Source organism: Neolamprologus brichardi, chromosome 7 (genome assembly GCF_056152115.1).
Source record: "Neolamprologus brichardi isolate AB-2024 chromosome 7, ASM5615211v1, whole genome shotgun sequence".
NCBI lineage: Eukaryota > Metazoa > Chordata > Actinopteri > Cichliformes > Cichlidae > Neolamprologus > Neolamprologus brichardi.
The window spans coordinates 49,706,933-49,720,909 of record NC_142110.1 but is presented as its reverse complement, the minus strand read 5'-3'; the positions used below and the strand labels follow the sequence as shown (position 1 = coordinate 49,720,909).

At 41.6% G+C, this 13,977-nt stretch overlaps 1 protein-coding gene across 1 annotated transcript; it reads left to right on the top strand.

Annotated features, from left to right (window-relative positions):
• Window positions 1-221: 221 nt before the first annotated feature.
• alpk2 (alpha kinase 2) lies at window positions 222-11,849 on the top strand. Its single transcript, XM_035906891.2, has 11 exons — window positions 222-304; window positions 2,059-3,941; window positions 4,983-6,522; window positions 6,609-6,756; window positions 6,913-7,040; window positions 7,147-7,191; window positions 7,288-7,586; window positions 9,197-9,285; window positions 9,376-9,593; window positions 9,699-9,747; window positions 9,847-11,849. The coding sequence occupies exons 2-11, from the start codon at window positions 2,214-2,216 to the stop codon at window positions 10,052-10,054; spliced, it is 4,452 nt and encodes a 1,483-aa protein (XP_035762784.2). The 5' UTR covers window positions 222-304; window positions 2,059-2,213; the 3' UTR covers window positions 10,055-11,849.
• The last annotated feature ends 2,128 nt before the right edge of the window (window positions 11,850-13,977 follow it).

Sequence of the window (13,977 nt, the reverse complement as noted above, 5' to 3'; positions counted from 1 at the left end):
TCCTGCAATCAGAATCTACAATTGAGGATAAAAATGATTTGAACAAGAAATCAAACAGACAAAATTAAACAACCGCAACTCAAGTCTTCAGTCTGTAAAGTAGGCCATCATTGAAACGGCCTGTAAATATAGATATCGGGTGTTAGATCGGCACATGTCCACTATATCAGGTAACCGACTTTGTACTTGTGGGGAGACAACATTTAAAAATAGACTCACACCCCGAGACCGCCAGCTCTGCCTATGCTTGTACTGAAGTCCTACATCATAGGTCTATATTCTCAACCATACGGCTATCAAAAGGGTACGTACTACTTGCATGGCTGGAAATCCCCCCCACCTCACCAGATAGACAACTGTTTTAATGCCTTGAGTAATAGTTATACTTTTATCCTTTATGATTCACTTGTGTCATGACTTGTTAGACATTTGTTTGTGGCTTTCTTTGGAATGGTAAACGTGGGCAGTCACACTTCATGTGGATAGGTGGACGCATAAACTCCGCTGTGCTACATGATACACAAGACACGCTTGGTTATTTATTATTATTATTATTATTATTATATTATTTCGGTTTTCATCTCCCTCTCATTTTTAATGTGTGACTGTCAGGAAACTCTTACATTATCAGGCAGCCTGTGCTGATATTATCAAAACTTTGTTCAAAATCTTTTCAGGCAAAAAATTGAAAATAGATGCAGCACACTTGGGGAGGTTATTTGGCTGAGGTTGGCTTTATTTTGAAAGATCCACAAGAAGATTTCAAACCCAAACACATTTACATTACGCCCTTCAATCCTGCCACCAAAACTGCTTTGAATTGTATGTGCAAGAGTGAAATGTGCTGTCATATCTTAACAAAGTCTCAATGTGGGGTTAAGAAATGCACGACATGACACAGATCAAGGAGATCAAGAAAAAATTCAATTTACTTTGGTTGGTATTAAGGTCATTCATCAAATTAACTGGCTTTATTGTGATACAGAAAAATAATATTGGTGTTTTTTACATAGATTTTTTTTCTGTCTAAAATCATTGTGAAATCAGTTTCAAATATAAGTTTGTCAATACACTCAGAGTAGGTAGGATTTGAATTTCATAGTAAACATCTGAGGTGGAGGGCTGTGCGACGTGTCCTTCCGTGCAGCAGGAATGAATGTGACAAATGCAGGTCACGGGTAAAGATGTTCTGGTATTTTTCCAGTGTCTGTGCCACTACCTCCCCTCCAGAAATCTTGTATATCAGTGTGCATGATTTAAAGTCTTCACCATCAACACTTCATATAATGCCCACTGCACGTGTGTCGGATTGTCTGCAATGGCATTTTAACAATGTTAAAGTCACGTAGAGACACCAAATAATTGCTGCTGTTGTCTGAAAAATAACAGTGAGGTATTGCTGTACAACTGAAATTGAAATTAAGATGAATGTGACTATACTAACTAACTAACTATACTATAGCAATAATGATAATAGATACAGACCAGAGATGGTACCTTCCCTGTAGCTTCATGAACATCAGGTATCAGGTTAGCAACAATCATTACATTTTTAATTAACTTTTTTTGTTTTCCCAAAGAATCCCAACTTTGCACCTTTTTTAAATGGTTTCCTTGGTGTGTAAGTAACGCCTCTGTTCATCAAATAAATAGTATATTGATAATGTAGTCAGTACACATTTCACCACCACTTGACTATTCAAGAAAATAGACTTTAGAGAGCACAATCTTCCACTGGCAACAAGAAAAGCATCACAAGGCAGACTTCTTTATCAGCAAAGAAGTAATGGCAGTAAGGCTTCCCGTTGATAAGATATGTCAAGTGTGTCTTAAACGTCCTTGAAATAGATGCAACATGCCACTGAATGAACTATCTTCTGCTGCTTAGATAAGCAAAATGCAAACTGACAGCTGAAAGGAGATAGTAGCTTTTGCTTCAGATACTTCAAGGAAGTAAATTCAAACATAAGACTCAAGCCAGAGATTCTCTTTCACATCTTTGCATTTTAACTGTTTATTTATTTGAATTTTATGCTAACCTCGTGTGTCACTTTGCAGATACTGAATTAGATAAACAAGGATCCAAATGTACTCTGGGATGGAATAATGACAGAAGGTGCAACAAATCTGTCACTGTACACAAAACTTTGTCGGCCTCATGTTGCTGTCAGTTTTTTTGACAACCTCCCCAAGACGCTCGACTAAAAGTCCCCATGGACGCATCACTTCCTTGCGCAGACAGCCAAAGTCAGCCGGCTCTGACAGACAGTCAGACTGTGGATTTTGACTCGGTTATGCACAGTCCCTCAGTAGACAAGCTGTCTGGAACAGAGACTGCGCACTGTCTTTCAGACGCCACTGATAAATCCACACATCCACATGTTTCTGCAGACCCACACAGCCTAAAGTCTTTATCGTCCATCCAAAATGTATCAGAGCAGTTTTCGCTTTCCTCAGAGGCTTCACCAACGGATGACAATTTCAGGGTTCAGCGCTGTTTGAGCCAGTCAGGAAGGAAATCACCTCTAATACGTCAACTCTGTCAGGACCTCATTTTACCTCAATCTGAATCTGCTTCATCTCTTCTCATGGAAGGACATACTCCACCTGAATCTTTTGGGGCTGTGTCACTCACACTTGAAGGTTTGATGGAGCAGTCTGTCACTGTCCCCTACTCCAGTCCCAGTTTCAGCTCTGAAAACAAACCTCCATTATTTAGGTCATTATCACCTCAGTCAGACAGTTCAGATAGCGATATGGCTGTAGCGCCTTTGTCAGATCTTTATATCTTTGAAAGTGACACGCAGGACTTCATTGTAAGCCCAAGTATAGCTCCCGGTGAGATTAAATGTTCTGAATACCAGCCATTATCACAAACAAGTGTGGAACAAGTGAATCGTGACTGTGATAAACATGTACTGATGTGTGATTCATCAGACGTGACAGGATGTCATCACAGCTCTTGTGAGGAACAATCCACAGACGTGAGTGAACACTTGGGGCTAAGAACACCTGCTGTAGATGCTTGTGAGGAATACTTTATGTTTCTAAATGATGAGAGAGAAAGAAAAGCAGAGGTCACTGGAGCAACCCCGCAGCGCGGCAACAGCCCTATGGAGGTCTGGCAGGACGCACATCAGTATCTGGCTGGTGATGATACAGAAGATCTGGATGTTTTGCATCACTCTGTGATCCAGGAAGCTCTCTCTCCTGCCAGTCACTTGTCTTGTTCCCCAAGAGAGACACAGGTTTCACATTACAACCCTGAAGGTAGCAAGGGGATTGGCTGGACGGGCGATGACACCAAAGGTTGGGGGCCACCGATTGAGAGGTGGTCATCAGTAGACAGCTGGGCAAGTGCACTCTCAGATTGGACTGGGATCATTGTAGCTCCATCAGAGGACTTCACATCAGCCTTTTCAGAAATAGGGGCTGAAATAGATGCATTGACACAGGCTCTATCAGAGGTAAATACTCATACAGAAGCAGAGGCTGTGAAAGAAGGACACAATCTAGAAACAACAGCTAAGGCACAAATGGGCGTGCAGGATCTAAGTGCACAAAACATCTCAGAGAGCTCCATCCACTCTGGGCAAGGCTGTCTCTCTTTGTGCCTCGACTCTACAGGACTTGAACCCCGTCACACAGAGGGGGCTGAATCCTTCTGCGATCCAATACCCACCACACAGGGAGACAAGTGCTCCCCATCCAGAGGTGCACCCGGTACAACGGTAGCCTCTTCAGGAGAAAACACAGCAGTTGCAACTGTGGTTACACTGATGCCGGGATCTACTTCTGCTGATCTGGACCTCTCTCCGTTTGATGAATGTGCAGAGTCCAAGGACACAGAACGTCTAATCATCGATGAAAAAACCCCAGTCGTACTGAGTATAATAGAAGATACAGATTTGGACCCTCCTACAGATTTAATAACCAAGGAGGTAAGATGATAGATCTTTGAACACTTGAGAGGTGAAAGTTTGTGATCAGCATGAAGTGAAAACATGAACTATTACAGAATAATTTGCAGTCGTGCTTGGGGGATGCGTGCAACTCTTTCCAGTCTGTCTGTTTGCATGATGACCAACAGCATCGTTGGCCAGCAGACAAATCAGTCATACCCTTTAGAAACACAGGCACAAAGTTAAAAAACATTCCTGCTCTTGTCCTTGTCGGCGTTGTCATACCTTTAATATCACTAAGCCAGTCATGAGTTGCGCTGAATATAAAATCCACATATGTCACCACACACCAGGCTCGCAAGCATTGTCGGCTTGCTTTGGATTGGAGCCATTCAGTTTGCAACCAAGTCCTTGCACCCACAGCCTTGATTGGATAAGTCGTTTGGCTCCCAACCTCAAAGACTGACAGCTGTGGGTGCTGAGGGAAAAATGAGTGCCTAAGAGGAAAACTTTGGATTGACAGAAATGGCACCTAATAATAGCTGAGAGTCCAGTGATAATAGCATGCATCCTTGGCGTGTCAGGGTGAGAGGAGAGCACAGCTGAAAACTGAAACACGACCCTCCATTGCCCTCTCTCTATTTGTACGCACCCTTTGACACACCCATTTCCACCACATCTCCTTTAAAAAGCCTCGATCAGGACCCTGACAGGTTCTTGGGGCCAGGAGACTGCTTTTGGTTGACTTAGAGGTGCAATTGCAGCTGGAGGTACAGTCTTTAACACTGACAGTCAGGGTTCCAGTTGCATGCAGGACATATGGACTGGTGGATTGGGTATAGAAGCATGGTGTTTTATAAACGTCTGATTTTTGGCTCTATAGAAAGGTACGTGCTAAAATAACAAATATCTGATGAGTCTTTAGTGTAATTGCCTGATACTGAACCCTAAGGCAGTATATTAACAGCACTGTTACAGTGTTCTGTGTTTGTCTACGTGCAGCCATAAAGGAAACTGAAAGAGAACTTTCTTTAATTCTCAGTTTAACACTTTGTTGTTCTTTGTCCTTTTCTCTATCAGCCCGTTGGAGATAGACTGTGTGAAGTGACAGATGAACACAGGCTTGTCCAGCTGGGCTCAGTGGCCGAGCCAGAAGCTAAACTGAGCTGTGGGCGATCTGAAGTTAATAGGGATGAAAACAAATCGATAACTGATTTTAGTGTCCTCACCGCGGACGCTCTGACAAACTCAAACGTGCCAGGTGGAGACACACAACCTGGCCTGCATTTTAATGCTGACAACTGCGTGTCTATTGACACTTTGCCAGACCTTGATAGAGCACGTCAGGTGGAGGCGCAGAGGGACAGTCCCACATTTATTATGCCCTTAGCTCCAGTCAGTATTGGCCCTTCCCTCAACTGTAGGACAAGCAGCAGTTTGGAAGGTGATCAGATTTGTTTGAAAGGCTCTCTCAATAACAACAGTTGCAATCAAGTAAGACAGAGTGCTCTCTTGCCAACCCTGGATGGAATTACTAACAAAGCATCTCTGGAAGGCGGTGAGGAGTTGATTCATGAAAAGCAGAATACAACAAAGACTGCTGAGAGATCTTCACCAGAAGGACTACAAGACTTGAAAACTAGTGACACTATAGACTCTTTCTTTTCTAGAAAGACAATATTTGAGGAGATTGATGACTTCAATAGGGAACTAGAAAACTTCATCCCTATCAACGCTGAAAATTTCTTCATTTCAAAAGAGAAACACATTGCATGCATCACTTTAGATATTTATGATCCATTTGTCTCCAAGCCCGTAAAACCCAAAGCTATTAAATCGGAGAAGACTGATCTGACTCATAAAAAGACTGAAAAGATGCCTCACAAAACCCACAAGAACACCTCAGAGGGAAAAACACGATCCAAAAAGGATAAATCGGCCGGTCATCATCATTTCACCCAACCTTCCAAAAAACAGGAAAGCAAATGTCACCGTGTTTCTGCTCAGCAGACCTCCAACCAGCAAGAAACTCACCCTACTATTGGAGAAAATCATAGCAGTGAGAACAGTCAATCTGGACTTGAGGCCAAGGAGGCTACATTGGTTATTGAGACAGGTGTAACCGAGAAGGCAACAAGCAAGCCACACAGCAAGAAGAAAAAGAAACATGGTCAGAATACAGCGCCGGGGGAGCCACTGGATGAAGTGGAGAGTGGAGCAAAATCAAAGACTGCAAAAGGAAGAATCGAGCTGTTCGAATCTAAGTTGGGTGCCAAAGCTGGCAAAGCTCAAAAGGAAAGCGAACAGCCAGATGTAGCCGAAATAAAGTCCCAGCAGCAATCGGAGGCTAAAGCGTCAGAGGGAGAACAACCTCCACATCCCACAGATGATAAGGGCCACCAGCCACAGAACTTTACAAGTCCTCTGAATGATGATGTGGTTAAAAGGCGACGTCTGTCAGAGGATAAGTTTGTGAAGATTGTGAGCATTTTGGAGTCTAAACTACCAAAGTCAGATGTGTCAGCAAAAGGAAAGGAAGCTGAGCTCAAGACGGATGTTGGAGGAACTCGTAAGAAGGCGTACAGTGAAGTGGTCAAACAGAGGATTCCACCCAAGGAAGGTACGGGAATTGATTAAACAGCTAGTCCTCTGCATGGAAACACATATTTCACATGGCATTATTAAAGCCTATCATAATATCTGCAGAGCCCAAGGTGGTGAAGCCTATCCAGGCAGTGCCCGTGAGTGGTGACCCCCAGAGTCTGTGCCTGTGGTGTCAGTTTGCTGCTGTAACCTCGGCCTACACTGTGACCTGGAGCAGAGAGGGTACTGTCCTGGCTGAGATGAAAAGAAGGTAATTCATATGACTTTTATGTTATTTTTAGCAATAATAATGTCCTACTGAGCTGGTTTAGCTTCCCTGCAGCTGCTTTGTATCTGCAAGCTGCTTTGCAACCCACAGGGCGTGTCTGTTTTCTTCTACTGAGTAACACTGTCCCTTTGTCTGAAGTGCAGGGGATGAGAGCAGAGTGTCCCTGACCATCAGCAATGCTTCTCACAAAGATCTGGGCAAGTACCTCTGCCAGCTCAGCAGCTTACATGGCTCAGTCAGCCTGGACTACCTGCTCACATATGAAGGTAACAAAAAAAATTTAGCTCATTTTTGAAAGTGAAAATGTTTAAAATGTTTACATGATGTATATAAATGAAAACTACATTTTTTATTTTCCCTGTTATTTCACAGTGCTCAGTGAGGTTGTCATCCCCCTAGCTCCAAAAACCATTTCATGTGAGTTAAGATTTAGGAGCATGTTACTTTATACAGCTGAGCTTTAAAAAGAAGACCCTAGATGTAATATTGTGTCTGTATTTTTTTCCTCCCCAGCTGACCCTGTTGAGGTTAGTAGTGAAGAAGAGGACGCCCACTTCTCCAGACTCTTGTTCAAAGACGATTTCTTATCCGATCAATACTTTGGAGACAGCCATCCTATCAGTATGATCACCGAGAAGGAACACTTTGGGGAGGGCATGCATCGGCGGGCTTTCCGGACCACGCTGCATGCGGGTCAGATACCCCTGTTACTGCCAGGTCACTCCTGTGTGCTCAAAGTGCACAATGCTATCAGCTATGGGACCAAGAACAATGACGAGCTTGTTCAGAAAAACTTCACCTTGGCTGTGGAGGTACGAATATCACAATTAGTCTGTAGTAATTCTTCATGGCTCAAGGAGTAATTATGAGATTATAGAGGACTGTAGGAAAACAGCCCTCAGCTCTCTTTGCACTACGTCCTCGCTAACTCTTCTGATGATATCTAGCCTCTGTCACTAGTTTCAATTTTACTTTCAATTTACTTTTAATTCTTAATTTTACAAAGTAAAACATGAGGCTAATTTTGGAAATTATGGTCTCCATTAGAGTCAAAAATTAGGACAAAGCAGATCATATTTTAAGGTAATTGCACCTCATTAGAGAGGGTGCATGGGGAGGGGTTGGTGGCTGTTGGAAAGATGGCACTGCACCAAAAACCTCCTTGTGATTGCTTTGGTTGCTAGCATATTGGTGCAGTCACCAGTATTTTGCATGGAAGACACTGACTTGTCTGCAAACACTTGCTAAGCTCTAGCCATGCAGTGGCAAACCTTGAGAAAGTACAACATGAACCAGAATCAAAGTAAAAGTTGTGTCTCGGTGCTGCAGTTGGCATGTTTGCAGACATGTTAGCATCTTCCATGTTATCATGTTAGAACCGCAGCAATCAGCCAGCGATCGAATCAGTCAAAAGAAGGTTTCTGTCAACTGACTGGGGAACACATTTTCTCTCTAGCAGCTGTGGTTGTTAGGAGTTTACCGACTAATCTCTAAGCCTTTGTTACTGGGGCTATCAATCTGAGCAACCACTCACCAGCTGGTTGGAGCATACCTGTTTTTCCCTAATGACCCGCGGTTCCCCTATGCTTTTAGACCAGTCTTAAGTGTGGCTGGGCCTTAGTGATGTGACTTTACACTGTCACACGTCCACTATGGTGGCCAAGTTAGTTATCGTTAGTTATCTGACTGCAAAACCTAATTTGGACTAATTGTGTCCAGTTTCAAAACAGTAAGGTAGTGACAGTGTTAAAGCTCAGGGTAAATCTTCATAACAGGAACCCAGTTACATTTTATACACAGTCTATATATAATTAGCTTTATGGTTGTTGCTATCATTTTTTTTTTTTTTTTGGAGACTGAAGTGACTCTTGACTGTGAGGGAGACATGCTAGGTAGCACTAGCACATTTAAATGTGCTAGTGTGTGGTCTAGCAGCTTAAAACAATTGTTTTAAGCTGCTAGACCACACTTGAATTTCAATCACCAAACACTGCAAAACGGACCTCTTGGGCCAGCTTTAACTGCAGTTAAGCCCCAGTACACCACAGTATTTGACAGCTAATGGCGTATTTAGCACATACCTGTCACTCAAAGTGGCCATTCTCTCAATATTGTAAACTTTAAGCCTGAACGAAAGTTAAACAGGACACTTTTGTAACATCTATAAGCCATAAAGGAAAGATCAAAAGTGCTCTTTTACCAGACTACAAAGGAAGCTTTACATGCATCATAATGACAGTATTCTTATTTTACAACTCCAAAGTGTCTGTAATAGACAGTATGCTGTTCTACAGAACATACTCGATTTTTTTCTTTGTATGTGTGTTAAAAGTTGGATTAAAAGATAAAATTCTCACCAATTGATTCAGTTCACTTCATTCTGTTTCATTTTATTATTTTATTTATTTTTAATGGTCTGCAGGAATGCCAGGTCCAGAACACAGCAAGAGAGTACATCAAAGCTTACACTGCTGCTGCTCAGTCCACTGAAGCCTTCGGAGACATCCCAGAGTGAGTGACACATTTGATAAGCTCGTTATAATTTCTTCACTACATTAATTCGCTTTTAACCGGAGCCACTTTGTTTGGGGCATTCACCAGGATAATTCCCATCTACCTGATTCACCGTCCGTCGAATGACATCCCCTACGCCACGCTGGAAGAGGAGCTAATCGGGAACTTTGTTAAATATTCAGTCAAGGATGGCAAAGAGATCAACCTGATGAGGTGTGATTCAGAGGCAGGACAGAAATGCTGTGCTTTCCAGCATTGGGTTTACCAAAAAACTGACGGCAACCTGCTGGTTACTGACATGCAAGGTCAGGGAAACAATTACAATAAAATTTTTAAAAATATGTTTTTTGTGGGAACTATTTCTTTGCAGGTTAGAAATCTAAACACCTATGTGATTTGTTGCTTTTCAGGAGTTGGCATGAAGCTTACTGATGTGGGAATAGCCACCTGTAAGAAAGGGTGAGTATGTACATTTTTTTGAGACCAAAGATACTCTACGTGCAAACTGTGAATTTGCACTAAACTGATCTCTTAATGTTATTTTTTTTTTCTTTGTAGATACAAGGGATTCAAAGGAAACTGTGGCACCTCCTTCATAGACCAGTTTAAGGCCTTGCATCAGTGTAATGTGTACTGTGAGATGCTAGGTCTTAAATCCCTGCAGCCCAAAGCCAAAAAGCCAGCGTCTGCTCCAAAACCCAAACCCCAGAGCTCCACTGCACCCAAGAAGAAAACATTTGGGCCAGTAGTTAAGGGGAAGTCATAACAGGAGGAGAATGCTGGACTAAGGATTTAATTATGAATTGAATCTGTTACCTTTTCTTTTTTTAGTGATTCGCGTGATTCTCTTTGGACTGAATAATGCAGAGTTTTGTGGACAGTTTCTATAAACTTTTTAGATTTTAGGAGACCTTTTAAAGGTAACAAATGTAGCACAAGCTGCGGCTGACGAGACTGTTGATGAACTGTGATGTCTTGACTGATGAGCGAGGAACGATTTCCTTTTGTTTTTCTACTCCTGGGATATTTTCAAACTATTAGTTCATTAAATTAATGGACTTTTTATTGATTGATTAGAGGAAATGTCTTTAAGTTAGGTTGTATGAATGGGTGTGGGTTGGTTTTGTGCGTGTGTTCGCTTTGCAAACTGGCAAATAATTGATGAACATGTATCCAGTTTAATGTTACATTATATTTGTTCATGTAACTGATTTAGAATGACATCGTGATCCTACTCTGGACACAAAACAAAGACATTTTTACCCATGAAGTTGATGTATCACTTCAATGTATGTAGACGTGTGAGCATCTCTCAGCATTTCTAAGTTAGGCTTTAGTGGTGTAAAAGTCCTCCAGCTACCCACATTCAGTGCATGTATAGGGAAAGGCACGTAGAGTGAACCCTATAATACCACATTCATCTGACATCGAGAGGCTTTACGATCCCAGGAGTATTCCAGCTATTCAGCTGCAGTCTAAATACATTATGCCTCTGATCACTCCTCACGTCTACCTTTCAGACCCCTGACCCACATTGCAAATATAGCACTCAGGTTGCAAATGTTTGATTTCTTTCACATGTGCGTGGTAGGACAGGTGAAAGATGTTGAGTCAACATTACTAGAAGGAATACAAATTCCTGCGTATGTTTGTTCACCGCTTGGTCTTGAAGGCGTCCGTGAAATGTGAAGCTCTGACAGCAACAGATCAAAAGCACTTTATTTATGATAAACACAGAGGCAAATGTGCAATAAGCGTTACATTTACAAAGCTGGCATCAGTAGTAGTAAACCAAGGCCTGTTTTAAGGTCTCCAGCAGCAAATTAGCACCTTGAATCCAAAAAGAAAGTGGGTTACACTCAGAGGCTCAGCATCACATACGATGCATAAACACACCAAATGTCTATTTCCATCTCCTGCCCTGGTGTAGTGTGCACAGAGTCATTGGCACAGCTGATACAGTCTTGCTTTACAGTTTGTACAACAGATTTAGAAAAAAAAACAAAAACAAAAAAAAAACACAAACACAAACACACAACACTTAAACCCAGAAGTGAAGGGGTACGTCGAGGGGCTTTTCACACTGTAGCTATTTAGTGTGATAATGGCGTTTGACGAAGAGGAAACAAACACCATTGTCACACTCCACAGCTCTGGAGGACAAGGTTTTCTGCAGACAGAGGCACTGTTGGTGCAAAGTGGTTGATGGGTGACCTGGTGAAACAAAAAGGGGGAAAAGTGCAAAATCAGGAAAGAAAAAAAATCCAGATTAAGTGAATTGTGCAGTTTATACTTGGCCAAAAAACCAAACCCAAAACAAAACAATAACAGATGTTGAAGGAAAAAAAATAAGCAAAAGCGCCATAGTGTCATGTAAATATTCTAGGCTTATTCAGCATGTTCAAAGTCCAGTCTAGTCTCCCCCCCAACTGATTGTGGGGATGACTGCAGCTGTGTGTGAAGGAGACAAAGACACCCATGTGAGACTCAAATACCAAGTTTGCTTTAACGTCTTTAACATGAAGAAATTAAAGACTGGGTCAGGCTGTATGCCAAATGAGCTTGATTGAATTTTCTTTTAATGTTAAACACATCTGAGCTGAATCGGCACAGGGGAGGGTCCCGAGCTCTTTACAATTTAAACCGTTCATGCACTCATTAAGCTTCAGACCTATTGGAGGGAAATGCCTACTCACCTTAATTTTCAAAAGGTCTTTCCAGATTCATTTATACTCAATAGTTGCACTTTTCCCTGCAGTTACTCGTCTACTCTCGGTCTCCCTGCTCATGCTAGCGTCTCTTTGTTAATGGCAGTTTTAAGTCCAGTAGAGCGTCTGCAGCTGCAGGTTCGTGAAGTGATCCGTGGTGGATTTGGGTTCAGGGCTGTCCCATCCAAGTCTTTATGTAGACAGAGCAGAGTTTGGACAAACAGCCAGTTGCACATTAGTGATAAGCTACGGGGGAAGTATTGATCGACCCTGACCAGAGGTAGAAGGTGGAGGGGAGACTTATTTAAAGAAAAAAAAAAAAAAAACAAAAAAAAAAAACCCTGTTCAGGGCCTTAATCAGGATTCACTGAAAGTCACCCTGAACTCAGCAACAACGAACGACAGGTGCTGCTCCCAAACAGATAGCAGTTTGGTGGAAATTAAATTTCTTATTTTTGTTGGCGGTAGGAATCTAAAATACTCATACTGTCATGTGCTGTTTCACATGTTCTAAATTTTAAACACCAAAGTTCCTATGAGTTTATTCGTGATCAAAAACATCATTCTAGGGTCACAACTTAATCTGCAATAGCTGCCAGGTGAATGAACAGTTAATGGCTAAACCACATGAATCCCACAAGTTTCAAAGGTCACAAGAGTTAGCTAAAAGTAACTTGCTGCAATAGTTGAGTAATAGATATGGCTGGTACTACGGCCAATTGAAACGGATGCTTGTAGTGGAGAGAAGTTTGAAATTGTTTTAAAACCAAAAATGAAATTGAGGTTGAATTAAAATAACAGACAAATGGCAAAAGTACTTGTTTATAATGTTAAATATAAAACCTACATGTAATTAGATGTAATTCATACAGTTTTTTAACCAAACTGAGAATAACAGCGTGCATGAATTTGACAGGCTTTTAATCTCACGGTTGTAATGCAAGGTAAACAAAGGCCTGTATGACACTGAAAACAGCTTTACATGAAGGGTCCAGTGTTTCACTCAGAAACAAGTGTTTAGCCTGAAATCAAATCTATTAAAAGTTCGTGCACCTACAAGAACAAAACAAACCTGTTTCAATAACACCTGTGATTTTTATTTATTATTAAGTGAGTGAAAGCGTTTATAAGGAGGAGCTACGGGAGAAAAGTTGGCTTTTGGTTTGTTTGTGACCAGATTGAGGGTAGGAGGGCTTGATAAAATGTCCCCGGACTGGCAGGGTGGCTTTTATTTGCTCGTCCTTGAAGCTGATAACTCTTAGATTGTCTGTGTGAATGAACTGAGGTCCCTTCACCGCCCACGTGCACACACACAGAAAGATGGTAGTAACTTTCGATTATTTGTCAATGCAGACAAATTTTCTGTAAAAAAAAAAAAAAAAAAAAAAGGGAAGCAGAAGCAGCAGCAGCAGCACAGATACCTGGAAACTGAATTGAAATAGTTAGAATTGAAGAATGTAGGTGGGGGGAAAGGTGTAGCAGCAGCGCTCCATCTGGGATTACAAAGATTTCTGAAACACATGTGAGTGAAGTAAGTTGGCAGAAGGGCTGAACTAATACACTTTAAGAGACAGTCAGTCATTTCTGAGGAAGGTCAACAAATGAGTTAAAATACAATAGGGATTAAAAATATAGGTGCATATTTATCGACCCAAATTTCTATGAACGATTTGTCAGTAATAAAGTTAGACAAAGTCTCTGAATACATGTTAAAAAATACACTCACCGGCCCCTTTATTAGGTACACCTCTTCAGCTGTTGATTGACACAAATGCCTAATCAGCAATGGCAGCAGCTCCAAAGCTTTAGCCAGTGGTTTGATTTCTGATCTGTTTTTCAGTTCCTTTAGGTCATGTCATGATGCCTTTCGAGGTCTTTTAGTCTACTTCACTTTGTCAGACAGGTTCTATTTAAATGATTTCATGATTGATCAGGTCTGGCAGTAATCAGGCCTGGGTGTGGCGAGTGAAATTTAAATCAG

Bases quoted from the DNA above. Each gene is read 5' to 3' on its own strand.
- alpk2 (XM_035906891.2), top strand. From the start codon at position 2,214: ATGGACGCATCACTTCCTTGCGCAGACAGCCAAAGTCAGCCGGCTCTG. The intron at 3,942-4,982 runs GTAAGATGATAG...TTTCTCTATCAG, and splicing joins CAGATTTAATAACCAAGGAG to CCCGTTGGAGATAGACTGTG. The intron at 9,748-9,846 runs GTGAGTATGTAC...TTTTCTTTGTAG, and splicing joins ATAGCCACCTGTAAGAAAGG to ATACAAGGGATTCAAAGGAA.